General features: G+C 37.8%; 8 protein-coding genes across 9 annotated transcripts; 4 read left to right on the top strand and 4 right to left on the bottom strand.

Annotated features, from left to right (window-relative positions):
• Positions 1 to 9: 9 nt before the first annotated feature.
• Positions 10 to 2,473, top strand: LOC109587258 (uncharacterized). 2 transcript variants are annotated; one of them, XM_020003505.1, is made up of 4 exons: positions 10 to 49; positions 93 to 1,305; positions 1,516 to 2,135; positions 2,294 to 2,473. In XM_020003505.1, the coding sequence occupies exons 2-4, from the start codon at positions 98 to 100 to the stop codon at positions 2,434 to 2,436; spliced, it is 1,971 nt and encodes a 656-aa protein (XP_019859064.1). In that variant the 5' UTR covers positions 10 to 49; positions 93 to 97; the 3' UTR covers positions 2,437 to 2,473. The 2 variants fall into 2 exon arrangements, with proteins under 2 accessions (XP_019859064.1, XP_019859059.1); XM_020003500.1 differs by having other exon boundaries at positions 22 to 1,305.
• LOC105315501 (39S ribosomal protein L46, mitochondrial-like) lies at positions 2,426 to 3,728 on the bottom strand. The gene is made up of 7 exons (XM_011410182.2): positions 3,600 to 3,728; positions 3,389 to 3,495; positions 3,224 to 3,334; positions 3,079 to 3,164; positions 2,898 to 3,036; positions 2,700 to 2,807; positions 2,426 to 2,651 (listed from the first exon to the last, which is right to left on the bottom strand). The coding sequence occupies exons 1-7, from the start codon at positions 3,676 to 3,678 to the stop codon at positions 2,502 to 2,504; spliced, it is 780 nt and encodes a 259-aa protein (XP_011408484.1). The 5' UTR covers positions 3,679 to 3,728; the 3' UTR covers positions 2,426 to 2,501.
• A 39-nt stretch (positions 3,729 to 3,767) lies between these two features.
• LOC105315495 (rRNA-processing protein FYV7-like) lies at positions 3,768 to 5,615 on the top strand. The gene is made up of 4 exons (XM_020003546.1): positions 3,768 to 4,001; positions 4,269 to 4,381; positions 4,440 to 4,563; positions 5,373 to 5,615. The coding sequence occupies exons 1-4, from the start codon at positions 3,807 to 3,809 to the stop codon at positions 5,538 to 5,540; spliced, it is 600 nt and encodes a 199-aa protein (XP_019859105.1). The 5' UTR covers positions 3,768 to 3,806; the 3' UTR covers positions 5,541 to 5,615.
• LOC100638965 (late histone H2B.L4-like) lies at positions 5,553 to 6,142 on the bottom strand. Its single transcript, XM_003383231.3, has one exon. The coding sequence runs from the start codon at positions 6,076 to 6,078 to the stop codon at positions 5,701 to 5,703; it is 378 nt and encodes a 125-aa protein (XP_003383279.1). The 5' UTR covers positions 6,079 to 6,142; the 3' UTR covers positions 5,553 to 5,700.
• A 171-nt stretch (positions 6,143 to 6,313) lies between these two features.
• On the top strand, positions 6,314 to 6,874 carry LOC105315480 (uncharacterized). Its single transcript, XM_011410153.2, has 2 exons — positions 6,314 to 6,530; positions 6,590 to 6,874. Exons 1-2 carry the CDS (start codon positions 6,369 to 6,371, stop codon positions 6,731 to 6,733), a joined length of 306 nt encoding a protein of 101 aa, XP_011408455.1. The 5' UTR covers positions 6,314 to 6,368; the 3' UTR covers positions 6,734 to 6,874.
• Positions 6,668 to 8,761, bottom strand: LOC100638838 (uncharacterized). The gene is made up of 4 exons (XM_003383230.2): positions 8,405 to 8,761; positions 7,971 to 8,135; positions 7,361 to 7,586; positions 6,668 to 7,189 (listed from the first exon to the last, which is right to left on the bottom strand). The coding sequence occupies exons 1-4, from the start codon at positions 8,667 to 8,669 to the stop codon at positions 7,000 to 7,002; spliced, it is 846 nt and encodes a 281-aa protein (XP_003383278.1). The 5' UTR covers positions 8,670 to 8,761; the 3' UTR covers positions 6,668 to 6,999.
• A 30-nt stretch (positions 8,762 to 8,791) lies between these two features.
• On the top strand, positions 8,792 to 14,831 carry LOC105315861 (protein FAM184A-like). Its single transcript, XM_011410626.2, has 17 exons — positions 8,792 to 8,954; positions 9,057 to 9,263; positions 9,310 to 9,524; positions 9,570 to 10,042; positions 10,103 to 10,284; positions 10,357 to 10,510; positions 10,834 to 11,171; positions 11,262 to 11,383; positions 11,439 to 11,589; positions 12,374 to 12,586; positions 12,722 to 12,875; positions 13,009 to 13,136; positions 13,320 to 13,504; positions 13,556 to 13,702; positions 13,749 to 13,866; positions 14,003 to 14,294; positions 14,581 to 14,831. Exons 1-17 carry the CDS (start codon positions 8,835 to 8,837, stop codon positions 14,736 to 14,738), a joined length of 3,357 nt encoding a protein of 1,118 aa, XP_011408928.1. The 5' UTR covers positions 8,792 to 8,834; the 3' UTR covers positions 14,739 to 14,831.
• LOC100633498 (C-terminal-binding protein 1-like) lies at positions 14,786 to 16,076 on the bottom strand. Its single transcript, XM_003383272.3, has one exon. The coding sequence runs from the start codon at positions 15,948 to 15,950 to the stop codon at positions 14,910 to 14,912; it is 1,041 nt and encodes a 346-aa protein (XP_003383320.1). The 5' UTR covers positions 15,951 to 16,076; the 3' UTR covers positions 14,786 to 14,909.
• Positions 16,077 to 16,089: the final 13 nt, after the last annotated feature.

The raw sequence follows: 16,089 nt of genomic DNA, 5'->3' as shown, positions 1-16,089 counted from the left end.
ATAATCAGCTGTGCAGCCAGCTCCACCCAAACAGCTGCAACAAGCCAAGGTGAATTGATCATTTATTATACTATTTTTTGGCTCAATTTTAGGATAGATGGCAGCTCTTATTCTTTATTCAGTCAGCCTGTCTCTGCTAATAAACTCAGTGGAGCCGAAGGCTAGAAGAATTTCTAATGTTTGCTTTGAAAAAGTTGATGGAGCTTCATGTCACCAGCCAGACAAGTCATGGCAGCTTGATGGCGTCTGTGTCTTCGAGAGCGAGTCCAACCAGGAGTGCATAGCAGCAGGAACACAAAGGTTCCAACTAAACATCATAGCTAAGTACCGCCCGCTGAGCAGCGAGTACAGAGGGAGAGTGACCAATATGTACATAAGAGGCTCTGGCCCTGGTCTGAGTTGGGAGCGATCATTAAGCATGAGGAAGTCAGCTAAATCCATTGATACATGGTCAACGCAAATTAACTACATTGTGGACTCCGACGGTCTCCCTTGCTTGAATTCCACCCATTGCACTTTGAACCAGAGAGCTCTTGAGTTTCGTATCTATCAGGACAATTTAGGGAAACTTGGGATGAAAGGACCAAATTTCTACATAAACCTCCCTGTATCAAATTCAATGTTTGGTGCTGTTAGTTACAGGACCCCCAGTGTGACTGTCTTTCCTTGGTTCATCAGTGAATCAGTTACGTCCCGGGCGTTCGAATACGACCTAGCTCTTTACCTCTTCTTTGATTACCTTGTCCTCAATTGCAGGATTATCTATCCGCCCAGCTTTAATGAGAACATACGCAAGAACTATCCCCTCGTGATACTCTTTGACTCGAGTCCCCACCTCGGGCCGCTTTTAGAGTATCTTTTTGTGCACGAAGCCTCAGTTGAAGAACTGGTGGTTTTAATGATTGAGCCACCATACTGGAACAAAGCATACATGAACAAGTACTTCATGACTCCCTTTCATACTCATTACGACTTGTTCTGTCAAGGCTCCAATCCGGACTGCTCAGGTTGTCAGACGTGTTGGGTGGAGGACAGAGCTGAGCCTTGCACCAGCGAGGAGTTTATCTCAAAAAGCAAACGCTGTCTCAGCCTTGCATATCGTCAAGGTTGGGGGACTAGCTTTATGCGTGGCGTTGAAAATGATCTTGTTCGTAAAGCTCAGCACATGACTTCAGACAGGCTCCTGTTTGATCCACCAAGACATCGAGCGACGATGATTGGACATTCTGATTTTGCCGTTACTATATTTTATGAAGCAGTTACAAGACCTGATTTTGTTCAAAACGTTGCCATGTTGTCCCCAAGGTAAATTTGTAGTATGTAATATAAAATAAAATGTAGTATGTAGATTTGTAGTATGTACTATAAATTTGTAATACTGGGTTGTATTATTACAACCCAGTATTAGAAACCTTTTCTGTATTATACAAATTATGAATCATTTTGTGCATTGTTATCATTTTAAAGAATTTTAGTTTTTTTTTGCAGTATAACATATCTACTTATATTGCATAGGTTTCATCTGCCACTCACAAATGCTTACAAGCCACTATCTCTCATATTTGACTACATATCTCAAGAGAAGGAAGTCCTTCTGAATAATCCAGGACAGCAATACCTTCACTATACTCAAAAGTATTATTTCGATCATGGAGAAAACGATAACTTTTTCTTTCCACTTGCCGACACTCTAAGACTAACAGAGGATGTCATCAGTGACCTTAAGGAAAAACTCAATTTACTTGACGATGTGAACATAATAAACTTCCTTATCCCTAATGAGAGAATGAAGTACATGACAAAAGATTTCAGTGATGTCCTATCACGCCTCAAATACCCACTGACAATCTTTCATGGCGCAAAAGGAGGAGGGAATAAAGATTACGTTCGCTCAATAAAAGTGAGTCAGTCTTTCTTGGCACAACGGCTTGGAAGTGTTTTAGAAGAAACTTCCGGAGGAGGATCTGTGATTACGCTAATAACTAGTGGAAATGCTACAAATGCTAACGGAACTAATGGAACTACAACAACTACAACTATAGGAACAGGTGGTCCTAGTAACAATGGCTGTAAGCCTTCAATTGAGAACTGTCCTGAAAGAGGAGTACCAGTTGGTGTATTCATTGCAATAATTGGTACATATTAATATCCATACTATCATTAAAGCATATATATATATATATATAGCATCATTTTAAGTAATACATGAATGCACGTTTTGTATGCATAAATAAGTGTACAGGAATAGCATTCATTTGTTAATATACTTGCTCTCTCTCTCTCCCCATTTCAGGGGTTAGTGCAGCAATGTCTGCTGTGATAGCAGTCATTTTAATGTGTTTAAGAGAAGGAAGTAGAAGAGCAGCAGAGAAAGAGGAAAAGGAAGACCAGGAACTGCTGGAAGAGTTTAGCAGTGACGATGATGTTGATTTATGAAACTATAACCTTTCTTTATTTCACATACAAACATAAACTATTGATATAATTATTATGGTAATTCGTCAGTCTAATAGTGCAGGGGATATCGATTTGTAATAGTGTGGCGATAGATAATCCTTCAGTTCTTCTTTAGTAACCCAAGCATAGTCTTCCAGCATTTCAGTATCAATCTTCACAGTTCCTGATAAATACTGGGCCTTAAGAAAAAATACCTGTTTAAAATAGAAATGGATCAAAAAAATTATGACTCAATGACTTGCTTTTGATCTTTTATTGATTGGTAATGAATGACAAGCAACTGGTGTGTTTGAAATAAATTGAACTGAGAGATCTGCCCCACAGAGTTTAGTCAATTGCTCCTGTGCAGTCTTTAAATTTAAAAAAATTAATGAATAATAATAGTGTCACTATTATTAAAAGTAAGATATGAGAATATCATCTCTATTCATTACAATTACCTGACAAAGATTCATTCCTTCCATTAGACCTCCTTGAGGCATTCTCCATTCATCCTCAGTCTTCACAAGAAGGTAGAGAATACGATCAAGTTTTCTCATGGTTGAACGAACATCACCAGTTCTGTCAGGCTCAGTCTCTCTGAAATAAAGCAATAAATTTAAAAAGTAATGTTAGCCTTACCTTGGTTGAGGTTCAAAAGATTCAAAGTCTTTTTCAAATGATTCCTGAAGATCTTTAAAAGAAGTATCCATATCAAAAACTGAGACCTTAACATAAAATTATAACAGTAATTATTATTATTAATCTTATTTATTATTATGCTGACATTGACTCCTTCTTCTTTGGCTTTCTTTTCAACGGTTTCCTTTAGTGCAGCAAACTTTTGCTCTTCTAATTCAAAATCAGATAAGCGGCTCCTTTTTTCAGCAGCAACAACCTATCAAATATTTTTGAAAAAAAAAAATAATAAAAATCTGATTGCTGGTCTTACTTTAAATTGATTGACTTTGACTTCAAGGTCGGTCTTGACTCTACCAAGGAGAGGAAACCTCTGAACGCAGGCAGCACTGAATATATGCTGAGCTGGATCAACTGAAACTAAAAATTTGAGTTCATTATTTATTTTTTAAAATTTTTAAATTTTCATGCAAACATTTGAAAATCTGCAAATGCCTCTCAAAAATTTTACACTATCAACAAACCATTTGGAGTTCCTGTTGACTGTGATCTGCAGATCAATCTTTGTAAAAAAGCTGAGGAAACTCTCCTGCAAGTGAACATTCTTTCTTTATGACTCCACGTGGGAATGGACAAAGGGTTAAGTTAGTTAACTATTTAAATATTACATCTAACTAGATTTAATAACTATCCGCACCTATTACCAGACCACTCCCATAGGTGTGGTCAAAATGGCTACCCACGTGTACGTTTCTCGCTCAAAAGACTGTCTCTTTCTTTTTCTGCGACAAGGAAGTCTCTTTCAACCTGCTAGATGCTATGCCAAGAAGTACAGGATGCCCCAGGAGGATATTGATGCTTATAGGAAGTACAGGAAAGAGATGACAGCCCAGAGAAGAAAATATAGGGAGGAGTGGCTCAAGGATGTGAGTCACGTGATCAGGGATTATTAATTATAATTATTGTAAATTTTTAATTATGGGTGTTCTTGATTTTGTGATTGAAATATGAATTGGTTCACGCCATATTAAGATAATTTATCGAATTGAAATTATTAATTAATTACTAAATTATTTTGACAATAAACGAGTACTTTAAAAAAGTTATTGTAATTGTAACGAGAGATTGGTGGGCCCTATCTAGTAGTAGGTGCTAATTTGTTTCGGGGAAAAATTTACTGTACCATTTTTTAGGATAAGGAAAATGAAAAGTTAAAAACGATGAGAATGAAGCTAGATAAAGAAGTTGAAGGGAAATTGTATGACGACAAAATAGTGTCAAAAAATTTGAAAATAGACGAAAAGAGGTATTCTAAATATAATGCAATCAATATTTGTGGCCAATAATTAACATTCTTTTCTTAGAAAGAAAATTGAAGAAAAGAAAATGGAAAAAGAGGAGCAAAGAAAAGTTATAGTAGAATCTTTGAGACAAAAAACTCAAGAAAAAATTAAGAAGGAACACATCAAGGACATCATTGCTTCAAATGTAAGTTAGGGTACCGTATAACGGGTTTTTTAGGATAATAAATTTTGCGAATGATCCGTATCCGGAAGTTTGCAGAATTAATTTTCGCGAATTTCCACTAATCTGCCATCTTGTACCGTATTAAATTGATTTTCAAGGAATTTAATTTTGCGAATCATGAAAAATCCGCAAAATTTGCTATCCTCGAAAATTTCCCGCTATACGGTACATGTAGGGGATAATGATGCTAATCATTAGCAAATTAGTAGGTAGTGTAATTGAGCTTTTGTGTTATTTTAGATCACAAAGTATGCTAAGTGAGCTAAAGAGCAGCTGGCAAGCATTACAGTACAGTATATAACATTTGGATCAATTTTTAAAATTCGTTAAAAATCCTAACTTGATCGGAATCAGTTCAAACTTTCTACACAACATAAGTACATGTATATGTATCAGATAAAACGGAGAATCCTCTCATTTTTATTTTTGGTGAAATTTGGCCAATGATCCTGTACTATAAGTACAGGGACTTGGGTCTGATTTTTGAGTGACTTTAAAAAGTTAAAAATGCAATTTGATTGGAGTCGGCTCAAAATTGATACGTAATATAAGAACATGTATATGCATAAATTATAAAAAATGAATTATTCTTTCTTTTCATTTTTTAACAAAATTTGGCCAAAGATTAAAGGCTATAATAACGTTTGATCCTTGCCATTTTTTGGTGAAAATGAAATACACTGTATTATGTTATAGCACATTAGTTTTTTAACCCATAAAAATAAATTCACCCACTTAACTGTTCTATTGTTATACCATTGCTTTTACAGGTGGAGATTGAAGGCTTTATTACTTTTGAGAACTTGGATGAGAAAATAAGTGAAGCTATTGACAACATGCAGATATCAACATATGCAATTGATCCTTCAGGCAAGAAACTAAGCACTGAGAATATCTATTCACCAAATGCACTAACTGAAACACAATCTGCTCATTAAGGTAGAGGTGTACACATATTATGCAATGATTTATGATGGTAATAAAGTGTTATAATGACAATCATAAAAAAACGATCAAGTGAGAATCATTTGTGAAATGGGTGGCTTTGAAAAAAGCCGGTTGATAGTAAAGAAGAAGGCAGGGGTGCAGTCAAAGAGTTTATTTGCTGCTGGTGTACTTGGTCACAGCCTTTGTTCCCTCAGAGACGGCATGCTTGGAGAGCTCTCCTGGCAGCCAGAGACGAACTGAAGTCTGGATTTCTCTGCTGGTGATGGTAGACTTCTTGTTGTATTGAGCCAGACGGGAGGCCTCAGTAGCAATCTTCTCGAAGATGTCATTGACAAAGGAGTTCATGATACTCATGGCCTTTGAGGAGATACCAGTCTCGGGGTGGACCTGCTTGAGGACCTTGTAGATATAGATGGAGTAGCTTTCCTTGCGGACGCGTCTCCTCTTCTTGGTCTTGTCCCCGGTGGCGACTTTTGTCTTGGTGGCGGCCTTCTTCTCGCCCTTCTTGCTTGCAACTTTTCCTGGCATCTTTAGATTTGAAAGTGTCTTTGCTCGGTGATCTCCAAAACTGTGACTGAAGTGTACAGTCTGAGGCTCTCTCTTTTTATTTCGATCAATCGGATCACTTGCTAGGATCACTTGACCCCCTGACCAATCCGATTAGAGTTTTGAGATGACGTCATACAAAGCCTCGATCGGATTGGTTGGATGGATGAACGATCCACTCTTTTGGCGGGAATGTATGTGGGCGGGATGTATCAAATTTCTGGTCCCGCCTCTTTTTTTGAGATTGAAGGGGGCGTACAGTACAGCACAGCATGAGTGCTCCTTACACAACTCCAGAATGTGGATACTCCAGAATATCTTCCAGTAAATTGAAAGAGTTGGAGAAGAAAGGAGATAAGCAGGAGGACAAAGAGAGACAGAAAGAAATCAAGAAGGCTGAAGCCATCCTTTTAGAGATGGAGAGGGACTACCTGGTGAGAACACTTGGCACCTTTTCCAATTAATAATTTTTGAATTCCTTCTCTTTTTAAAGGCTGATCGTGTCATTTCTGAAGGATTTGAAAGAAGACGAAAACAAGTAAAGGAGAAGTATTCTAAAATGGCAAAAGAACTTGAGAAGACAAATTGGATGTATCCGTCAATAGATGACATACTTCAAGGAAAGACCAAACTTTAAATTAAGGTATACATGTATTACATGTAGTAAAGGGTTCGTTAAAGGGGTGTGGCAATGAACACAATAAGACTCTGGTATAATCACTCACCAATCATCAAACAATTATAATTATCATTTCAAAAATTTTTGATTTGCATTTAATATCATCATTACAGACAAAAAAGTAAAGCGACAAGTGTATATAAACATGATAAAAATAATAATTATAGGCAAAGAAAGAGAGAGAGAGAGAGAGATAATTTAAGCATAAATAATAATAAAAATATTCATGGAACATAGGGGGGTGGCTCAATCAAGCTGTCTGTCTCACTGAAATTTTCTATGAATGATGTTGTAGCTATTTCAGTATATTCTGGTGGGCTTTCCTCCTCTTGCTGTTCCCTTGTCTGTGGCCGTGGTCTTTGGGACAGTGTCTGTGGAGGTAGCACTGCCCGAGGGGCGGGCATAAATCTTTGCCTATTAAAGTAAAAAAATAATGATATTCATTTCATCCTACAAAAAATTACATAACCATAATAATCATCAGCCATAAGTTATGCAACTATAGGATACATGTATGCACTCAATTGCAGGATGTGCCAAATTGTCACGAGAGATGTATTTTCACTATTTTGGTATTTTATTTACCTGTAGTGACGTCTGTGATGCCTTCGTCTTTCTGCTGCACTCCTTGCCCTGATGAGATTAAAACTAGTAGCTATCAGTGCAAACACAGCACTGCTCATGTATATGTAGTAGGCATAGCCAAATCGTACTGTATCCCTGTAGGCTGCTTGGGATTTAGTCTTTCCATCTATAGGCAACGTTTCACACACAGCGAGCCAAAAGCCACCAACAAGGACAACACATAGCACTACAAGTGAGGAGAGAAGTTTATAATTTCTGTGCTAATAATGACTAAAATTGACTATAAGCAAGATCAATAATACAGTGTGTAGTATGTACATGTGCCTGGCACATGTACAACTATCATGGTATGTGTACATGTACATGCTTCCTAGATATGATGTTTGCATTACAATGATTACATATTTGTAAATAAGGCAGTACAGGAAATAAACTCTTCTTTGACTAAAAATGGGATCTTGTGCTTTTGTAATACTAAAGTACAAGTACCAATGTACTTTGCCTCATCCTTGTTATTTATAGCTGTCATTTATAAGCTCAGTATTGATCACAGTTATTGTTGACAGTTTAAACAAAGTGCTAGCTGACTTATGATGCTTCTTCAACTCACTAGATACAATGTTAAATATTGATAAGTGTCGGATGAATTCTAGTTTCTCGCGTGGGTATCCACAACTAATGACAGCACCGATCAATGAGGAGATTATTATAAGGACACTGATGCTTAGCATACAGGATATGAGGATTTCGTGTGATGTCTTGTAATACTGAGTCACTAGAGAGAGGGAGAGAGAGAGAGAGGGAGGGAGGGAGAGGAGATTTTACATAATGTCATCACTGTCTTGTAGTACATACCATAATACCATATTGTGGCATTGGGAATACAATGTGTATTATTAAAAACCCACAAACTAATAAACAAAATTGCTACAAAGTACAATCATATCCATTCTTAATTGTTCTTATTTGTAAAGTCATGTTGCAAAGTTGTACTTTAATCCCAATACTTACTCAGAAAACAGATCTAATAAGTTTTATCCTTACTTGCTAAAGAGTCGCAGTTCCCTGCAGTCGTGTGTGGGTTAATGCATGTCACTTCAGTCAATCCAAACACACAGTTGCATTTGGAAGAGTTTGAGGTAGCCCATTGTGGTAGAGAGAGACCAGTCACTACTGTTAACACTGTCAATATACTACATGAGAAAGAGACGGGGTGCCTTTCCCTTGCCGGCTTGTCGTACATAGACCGACGACGTTGTGTTCTCCCCCGGATGAACCTGTCCCTCAGGCTACTGAAAGAAATGGGCATCTCTCTCTACGTCTCTTCCTTTTTGAGAGAGTGAGAGAAATGGAGAGAGAGAATTTTTGTGGAGTTTTGTGTTTTCTACCGATCACGTGACTTCAGTATAGGGGCAACGCCCTTCTAGTTGCCCTGGTAACCGATAAATAATTATCATTAGTGTCTAGGATCATAATGGCTGGAGTGAAGGGAGCTGTCAGTAGCGGGAGCCTTACCTCTATGGCCAGTTTTAGTGATGCTATACCCAGGGAATATCACAGGAAAATATTAAAGAAGATTGCACAGCTCACTAAGGTTGAAATAATAAAATTATTATGTTTGTTTTTCATCACCTTAATACTGCCAATATGATAATGATGATATCTAGATTAACAGTAATTCCATGGGTTACTATAGGTAATACATAATTTGAATACTAAGCTAGATGAGAGTGAGAGTCAGTTCCAATGTCTTAAGGCTCAGCATCAGAAAGAGCTCCAGCTCATTGAAGAGGAGAAATCAGTCAAAACTAAGCTCTGGGAAGAAGAGAGGACACTAGTAGCCATATTGCAGACTCAAGTAGCATCTTTAGAAACACAGAAAGAGAAGCTGGGTCATGAAAAAGTATGACCATTAAAAGTAGCTACAGTTTTATCCACTGCAAATATAGGAGGCCTATATTGGAGCAATGGAGAATAGGCTCCAACAGCAGCAAAGCCAACTAGAGGAGGTCGAGAAGACTCTATCAGCAACCAAATCAGAACTATCTCATCAGGAGACAGAACTTCGTAATCTTGAGGCATTGAGTTCTAATCTCAGACATGAGCTTAAAGATACAAAAGAGAAAGCAGGCGAAGAGATAGAAGCACTCAATCAGAAATGCAGGTATGGTGTAGTGTAAGGTTATCAAAATAAAGTTAATTTTTGTAGTTTTGTTATTGAGGCAAATGAAAAAGCAGTGAAGCAGCTGACTAATGATCATGAGAGAGCCATGAAAGATCTTGCCAGCAACAAAGAGAAGGAGCTTTTAGAACTGAGAGAAAGTCTAACAAAGCAAAGAGATGGCCAGCTCCAGAATGAAATGGAGGCATATAAACTCTCCTTTGAAAAGTTACGGAGTGAATTTGCTGAGAAAGAAAGTCAATTAAACGAGCAGTTGTCTTTCTTATCCTCTGATTTGAGTACTGTGAAAGACAACCTTGCTGTTGCAGAACAGAGAAACAGAGACTTGGAAAGAGACTTAGATATGAAAGCAAAGTCAAGTCGAACAATTGATGATTTGCTCAAGGAGAAAGAGGAAGAACTGACGAAAGTAATAAGTGAACTTGGTGTTTTTAAAGAGAAGAGCTCACTAGCATTGGGAAAATGCGAGCAACAGAGCGAGGAAATGAAATCAATGGCAGGTCAGCATAAGTAGACAATGTACTACCATACTTTATTTATTATTTTCTCAATAATTGTAGTTCGTATTGGAGAATTAGAAGCAGTTCGTGTGAGCCAAGAGCATGACCTAAGTGACCTTTGTAACAAGCTTAAAGCAATGTCTGAGAATTGTGAACTGCTTGAAATAGAGAAAATGACCAGTGTCCAGAATGCAAAGGAGACTGCTGATGGAGCAAGTCAGAAAATAAAAAAACTAGAGAAAGTGAGTTAACTTTTTTCGCAATCAATTTAAAAACCTTGATTCCTCTCCTCTTTTTATTATTCTTTCTGATAGCAACTGGAGTCTGTTGCGCAAGAGAAACGTGAGCTACGTGCTCAGTTTGCTCGTGAGATAGAGGCGTCTCGGTCTCAACTGACCCAAAGGGAAACAGACCTGGAGGGTATTCACTTAAAAGAACTTGAAGAAATGAGAGCGAAACACATTAAAGGTGAGGAGTAAGCTACTGAGCTTTAGGCTGCGTTTACACTACTCCACTCCACTGAATCCGAATAATTTTTGCTATCACTGGTTTTAGATGTTTACACTAATCCATCAGCTGCATTCCGCTTAGGTATTCGTTTTCAACTGTCTCCTGATAAGTATGCGTTTTCATGTGTTTTAGTGTAAACGAAAGCTGTATCCGTGACAAAAAGCCTCTGTTTTCCAATGAAACCGGAGTAGTGTAAACACAGCCTTAATTCTTTAGCATCCAGAATAGAAAACTAATTACATGTACATCACTATTCCTCCCTCCATCTCTCTCATTCACAGAATTAGATTCGATGATAAAAGAGAATGAGCAAAGGCTTATTGAACTTCGCAAACAATTGGAAAGCCAAAATTCCTCAGAGCTCAGCAATCGTGATCAAAAATACAGCAATAGAATTGCTGAACTAACCGAAACCCTCTCAGGCAAAATAGCAGAAATAAGAAGCCTTAGGTCCTCGCAGCAATCCCTCCTTGAGTCTGTGACAGAGAAAGAAAAACTTTTAGGGTCGTCAAAATCACGCGTTGATCAGCTGACAAGAGATCTCAGTTTCTGTGGTGACAGCCTCTGCTCTGTCAGGGGAGAGAGAGATGCCTTCAAAGAGAAAATAATTCAATTAGAAGTTAGAAACTGCAATACGTACATGTGCATGCATGAACAATGCATTGGAAATTTTGATTTGGTAGTGAATGGCGTCCTTTTGCTTCTGTAGTTATCAATAGATGATCTTAATCACAAGTTAGCAGCAGCTGCTAATCGACACAAAGAAGAGGTGTCTGCCACTGAGACAAGAGTGAGAGAGGAAATGGAGACATATTGGTCTTCAAAGTTAAAGTAAAGAAACGTGTACATGTGCTTGGGGTTTTATTTTCATACCCTAAACCTTTAGAGATGAATTGTCATTGTTGCGTAATGAGCTACAAAGACAGAATGAAGAGATAAGTCAAGCTTCACTAAAAAAGATGGTGGACATTAAAGACACAGCATTAAAGGGTGCACAAGAAGTCTGGTCGAAAGAGAAAGAGACTCTGTTACAAAAAGTATGTTATGTTCTGTGCATTTTTATAGTTTAAATTGCAGGAAATACTTACTAGCATCAATATGTACCAGAAAATGTAATAAAAATTGGGGGTGATTTTGGAGCCATTTTTTTGGAAAAAAAAATGGGCTATAGCCTTGGGTACTTTTCAGAATTTTGGCACTTTTTTAAAATGGCCGTAACTTGAAAAATTGAAGTCGAAATTAGCTCAAACTTTCTACACAGCATAAGAACATCAATATGCATCAGTAAATGTAATAAAAATTTCGGGTGATTTCAGAGCCATTTTTTTGGAAAAAACCATGGGCTATAGCCTTGGGTACTTTTCAGAATTTTGGCACTTTTTTAAAATGGCCGTAACTTGAAAAATTGAAGTCGAAATTAACTCAAACTTTCTACACAGCATAAGAACATCAATATGTATCAGAAAATGTAATAAAAATTGGGGGTGATTTTGGAGCCATTTTTTTGGAAAAAACCATGGGCTATAGCCTTGGGTACTTTTCAGAAATTTGGCACTTTTTTAAAATGGCTGTAACTTGAAAAATTGAAGTCGGAATCAGCTCAAACTTGCTACACAGCATAAGTACATCAATGTGTATCAGAAAATGTAATAAAAATTAGGGGTGATTCCGGAGCCATTTTTTAGAAAAAACCATGGGCTATAGCCTTGGGTACTTTTTAGAATTTTGGCACTTTTTTATATTGCCAATAACTCAGTCAACATGTGCATACATGTACATGTACATGTATATTATTAACTCTTTTATATCATTCACTCACAGATAGTTGTACTTGAAAAGGATCTACATGATTTACAATTATCTTTAAAAACTGCACTTGATGAAGCAGAGGCTACTGCAGCAGCTCAGGTATCTCAATTAAAGAAAGAGTTAGAGTCAGCCAGAGGAAGTGCAATGACAGCTATCGAAGGACTAATGACTAAACATAAAGAAGAGATTGAGAGGCTGAAAGAACAACACGAAATAGACAAGAAGGTATAGTATTATAGAAAGGGGACATTATGACATTCATGTACATGACACGGACAATGTGCTGAAGTTAGAGAAAAAGGAGAGAGCTAGGGAGAAATGATAGTTCACTGTACCTCTTGTTTTTTCCTTTTCCTGCAGTTACAAGCTGATGCTATGTCAGAATTAAACAGAAAAGAAATTGATGAGCTAACTAGGGCCCACAACCTCTCAATCATTGCACTGAAGACAAAACTAAACAAAGAGAAAGAATGGGCACTGTCAGATCTAGCTCAATCATGCAGAGAAAAACGAAGTAAGCAAAATCCCATTGAATATATTATTAATTGTACAATGTCTTTGTAAATATTAAATATTATTAATACATGTAGATTCAGTAATAGTACATTTGTATATTTATTTTGTTGATTTTATTTTTCTTTCTTTAGCATTGTTTGAACAGAATTGTATCTCAGAGCACCAAGAAGCTCTGGTGAAACTTGAATCAGCATATGCAATACAACTAGAGGAGCAGAAGGAAGAAGCATCTGTTGCCTTGAAAAAAGCAACAAAAGAAGTAAATAACAACAACAACAACAACAACAATAATAATAATAATAATAATAATAATAATAATAATAATAATAATAATAATGGAAATATAACAGGCACACACTAGAATGCTTTTTTTATTGTGCTAGTGATGTACATGTAGTATGGTTTGTTTTTTTAATCACAAATTTGTATGTACATTTTATAGTTTGAGAGTAGTCAGGCATCACTGAAGACATTATCAAAGGATTGCGAAGGCACAAAGTCGCTCCTTGCAAGAGAGAAAGAGAGAGGAGAGAGACTCATGATTGACCTAAAGGAGCTGAAGGCACAGCTTGAAGTCAAGAAACAAGAACTGATAGCAACAAAAAGAGAAATGGAGTCACTAATGAAGTATATAATTATAAACTCATCTCTATTTTTATTATTCTTTTTCAATCACAGATTAAAAGAAGAGTCACTCACTTCCAGTCATAAAGCTGAGATTGAATCAATGCATTCACACTACCGGCATCAGTCTCAGACCTTACTGAGTGACTTTAAGAAAGCAAAGCAAATCCTAACAGCTAAACTGGAGGAAAAAGAGAGAAGGCATGCTGCCAGTAATGTATGGCTTCATCTGTATGTACATCTTTAGGCTGTATGAGGCTGAGCAGCGTTTCATGAATAGAGAGGCTAGACCAGAGGATGTTGAGCTGATCCAGAAGCTAAGGGAGATGATTGCTAAGCAGGATATGAAGCTAAAGGAAATATTAGTGAGTAATCTCTCTCTCTCTCTCTCTCTCTCTCTCTCTCTCCTTCTCTTCATTCCTTTATTGCTCATTGTGGACCCATAGCACAAGAGTAACATTATGTACTTACATACTGTTATTATGTAATCTTACCCTTTAGACAGAGAAGAAGATATGTGAAATGGAGCTGGTTAACAGAGAGAAGAACTACAACAAGATATTCAACACATCACCTCTTGTTGGAGTCATTAACCCACTCCAAGGAAGCCAGGGAAGTCAGCAGAAGAAATTAAAAGAAGCCACATCTATCAGTCAATCTAGCATTGGGAGCAGTAGCTTGGTGACAGAATCGCTTCCGTCACTAACCATGAGGAGTGGATCAAGACTTTCTAAACCTATTGGGTCTCCGAAGAGAACAAAAGAGCATCATCAATTGGAGGATGTCACCGTTGGTAAGGAGAAAGATGATGATCCGATGATCCATGTACATGTTACATTCATGTTCATGTTCATGTACATGTATGGTGGCATTGATAGCTTACTTGTTGAAGTATAGATATCAGGTCCATGCCAATTCTGATTAATAACACACATGTACTTTATTATAGCATTTTTGGCAGAGAAAGTCACTACAGGAATTGCTACATTGATACTTTATACATGTACATGACTACATGTACATGTATAATTAATCTCAGGTGTGTTATAATTATTTTATTCTCATTATGTACTTTGTAGGTAAACTTAAGTTTCTCTCATCTTCTGATGCTCTTCCTGAGCAAAAGGCAAAGAAAGACCTGAGCAGGAGAGTATCGACGATTAATGACAGAAAACTTAGAAACGAAACAACTTCGTCGTTTCCTTCCAATGCTGGAATAGTCCGTGTGGCACAATAATGAACTATTATTATTATTATGTGAAATCAATAATAAATCATCAAAAATCAACTGAAAAATGCTACACTATGATAAAAAGACAATGAAAAAAAAGTTAATGAAAATCAGCAGCAATACTACATGTAATATAGAAGTACCAGTATAATTATTGCTTAAAAAACGTGGTGTTCCCTAGAGTTTGGACCAACGCTTCTTGCAAGCTTCTTTATCAATGGTCTTGGCATTAAGGAAGTTTGGCAAACGACTGCAATCACTGTGAGTCAGACAAAACTTGACAGCTTTGATGGCTCCAGTGCGTACATCTTCATAACTCTCCTTACTATACCAGGCAGCATGAGGGGTCAATATGAGATTAGGTACTCCATCGAAAACGCTCCCCTTAAGTTTAAATGGTTCAGTAACTTGTACATCAAGTGCTGCACCTCCCAGCTGTCCGGACTTCAGTGCTTCAGCCAGGGCCGCCTCGTCTATTTGTCCTCCACGTGACGTGTTGACTAGAAAGGCGTCCTTCTTGAAGAGCTGGAGCGACTTTGAATTAATGACGTTAGCAGTCTCTGGTGTAAGGGGACAATGAAGAGAGACACAGTTACTATTCTGTATCAAGTAATCAAGACTGTCCACTTGCGTGATACCTAGGGCTTTATCGGTACCAGGGCGAAGGTACGGATCATACACCATTACATCAAAACCCAGAGCTTTGGCACGGGTACACACGGCCATTCCTATGTTACCCATTCCTATCATTCCAAGGGTTTTTCCTCTTATGCGTCGAGACGGATGAGCCTTTTCGACAAATTGAGTGAAAGTCTCGTAGCAAACACCATCTTGGAGCGCCTGGTGTAGAGCCGTGGTTTGCCGGAACAAAGCCAGTATGTGAGCCACTGTGGTGTCTGCTACCTCCTCTATCCCATAGTCGGGCACGTTGCATACGGCAACTCCAGTACTAGCAGCGTAAGCAACGTCAATGCTGTCCACACCAATGCCAAGTCGGACGATGACTTTCAGTGAAGGGCAACGGTCCTGTAGCTCTTTGTCAACAGTGTAAAGATGACTGGCAATGATGTATTGTACTCGGGACCATTGCTCTGGAGTGAGGCCGGTTTTGAGGTCCGGGCATATCACCATATCTAGTTGGTGGTCTGAGCCAATGACTTCTCTCTCTATGGAGCCATCAGTATCTGCCAGGAGAAGAAGAATGGGATTGGAAGACATGCTTATAAAAGGAGTAACTTTATTTAATGGTTTCAACGTCAACTGGGATACAAAGAAGCTGAACTCGAGGAAAGATGGAAATAGATCTAGTCCTTATGGTCTGGCACTACAAACTGCTTACAAGTACAAGTTACAACCC

The sequence above is a fragment of the Amphimedon queenslandica genome, unplaced genomic scaffold (genome assembly GCF_000090795.2).
Source record: "Amphimedon queenslandica unplaced genomic scaffold, v1.1 AMPQUscaffold_13513, whole genome shotgun sequence".
Taxonomy (NCBI): domain Eukaryota; kingdom Metazoa; phylum Porifera; class Demospongiae; order Haplosclerida; family Niphatidae; genus Amphimedon; species Amphimedon queenslandica.
Note: the sequence above shows the minus strand (reverse complement) of the source record. Positions and strands in the feature narration are given on the sequence as shown.

Bases quoted from the DNA above. Each gene is read 5' to 3' on its own strand.
- LOC109587258 (XM_020003505.1), top strand. From the start codon at position 98: ATGGCAGCTCTTATTCTTTATTCAGTCAGCCTGTCTCTGCTAATAAAC. The intron at 1,306-1,515 runs GTAAATTTGTAG...TATATTGCATAG, and splicing joins GTTGCCATGTTGTCCCCAAG to GTTTCATCTGCCACTCACAA. The intron at 2,136-2,293 runs GTACATATTAAT...TCCCCATTTCAG, and splicing joins TGTATTCATTGCAATAATTG to GGGTTAGTGCAGCAATGTCT.
- LOC105315501 (XM_011410182.2), bottom strand. From the start codon at position 3,678: ATGTTCACTTGCAGGAGAGTTTCCTCAGCTTTTTTACAAAGATTGATC. The intron at 3,165-3,223 runs GTCAGCATAATA...TTTTATGTTAAG, and splicing joins CCAAAGAAGAAGGAGTCAAT to GTCTCAGTTTTTGATATGGA. The intron at 3,037-3,078 runs GTAAGGCTAACA...GCTTTATTTCAG, and splicing joins TCTTTTGAACCTCAACCAAG to AGAGACTGAGCCTGACAGAA.
- LOC105315495 (XM_020003546.1), top strand. From the start codon at position 3,807: ATGGCTACCCACGTGTACGTTTCTCGCTCAAAAGACTGTCTCTTTCTT. The intron at 4,002-4,268 runs GTGAGTCACGTG...ACCATTTTTTAG, and splicing joins GGGAGGAGTGGCTCAAGGAT to GATAAGGAAAATGAAAAGTT. The intron at 4,564-5,372 runs GTAAGTTAGGGT...TTGCTTTTACAG, and splicing joins AGGACATCATTGCTTCAAAT to GTGGAGATTGAAGGCTTTAT.
- LOC100638965 (XM_003383231.3), bottom strand. From the start codon at position 6,078: ATGCCAGGAAAAGTTGCAAGCAAGAAGGGCGAGAAGAAGGCCGCCACC.
- LOC105315480 (XM_011410153.2), top strand. From the start codon at position 6,369: ATGAGTGCTCCTTACACAACTCCAGAATGTGGATACTCCAGAATATCT. The intron at 6,531-6,589 runs GTGAGAACACTT...CTCTTTTTAAAG, and splicing joins AGATGGAGAGGGACTACCTG to GCTGATCGTGTCATTTCTGA.
- LOC100638838 (XM_003383230.2), bottom strand. From the start codon at position 8,669: ATGCCCATTTCTTTCAGTAGCCTGAGGGACAGGTTCATCCGGGGGAGA. The intron at 8,136-8,404 runs GTAAGGATAAAA...CCCTCTCTCTAG, and splicing joins GAACTGCGACTCTTTAGCAA to TGACTCAGTATTACAAGACA. The intron at 7,190-7,360 runs GTAAATAAAATA...TTACTTTAATAG, and splicing joins CATCACAGACGTCACTACAG to GCAAAGATTTATGCCCGCCC.
- LOC105315861 (XM_011410626.2), top strand. From the start codon at position 8,835: ATGGCTGGAGTGAAGGGAGCTGTCAGTAGCGGGAGCCTTACCTCTATG. The intron at 11,172-11,261 runs GTTAGAAACTGC...TTGCTTCTGTAG, and splicing joins AGAAAATAATTCAATTAGAA to TTATCAATAGATGATCTTAA. The intron at 12,876-13,008 runs GTAAGCAAAATC...TTCTTTCTTTAG, and splicing joins ATCATGCAGAGAAAAACGAA to CATTGTTTGAACAGAATTGT.
- LOC100633498 (XM_003383272.3), bottom strand. From the start codon at position 15,950: ATGTCTTCCAATCCCATTCTTCTTCTCCTGGCAGATACTGATGGCTCC.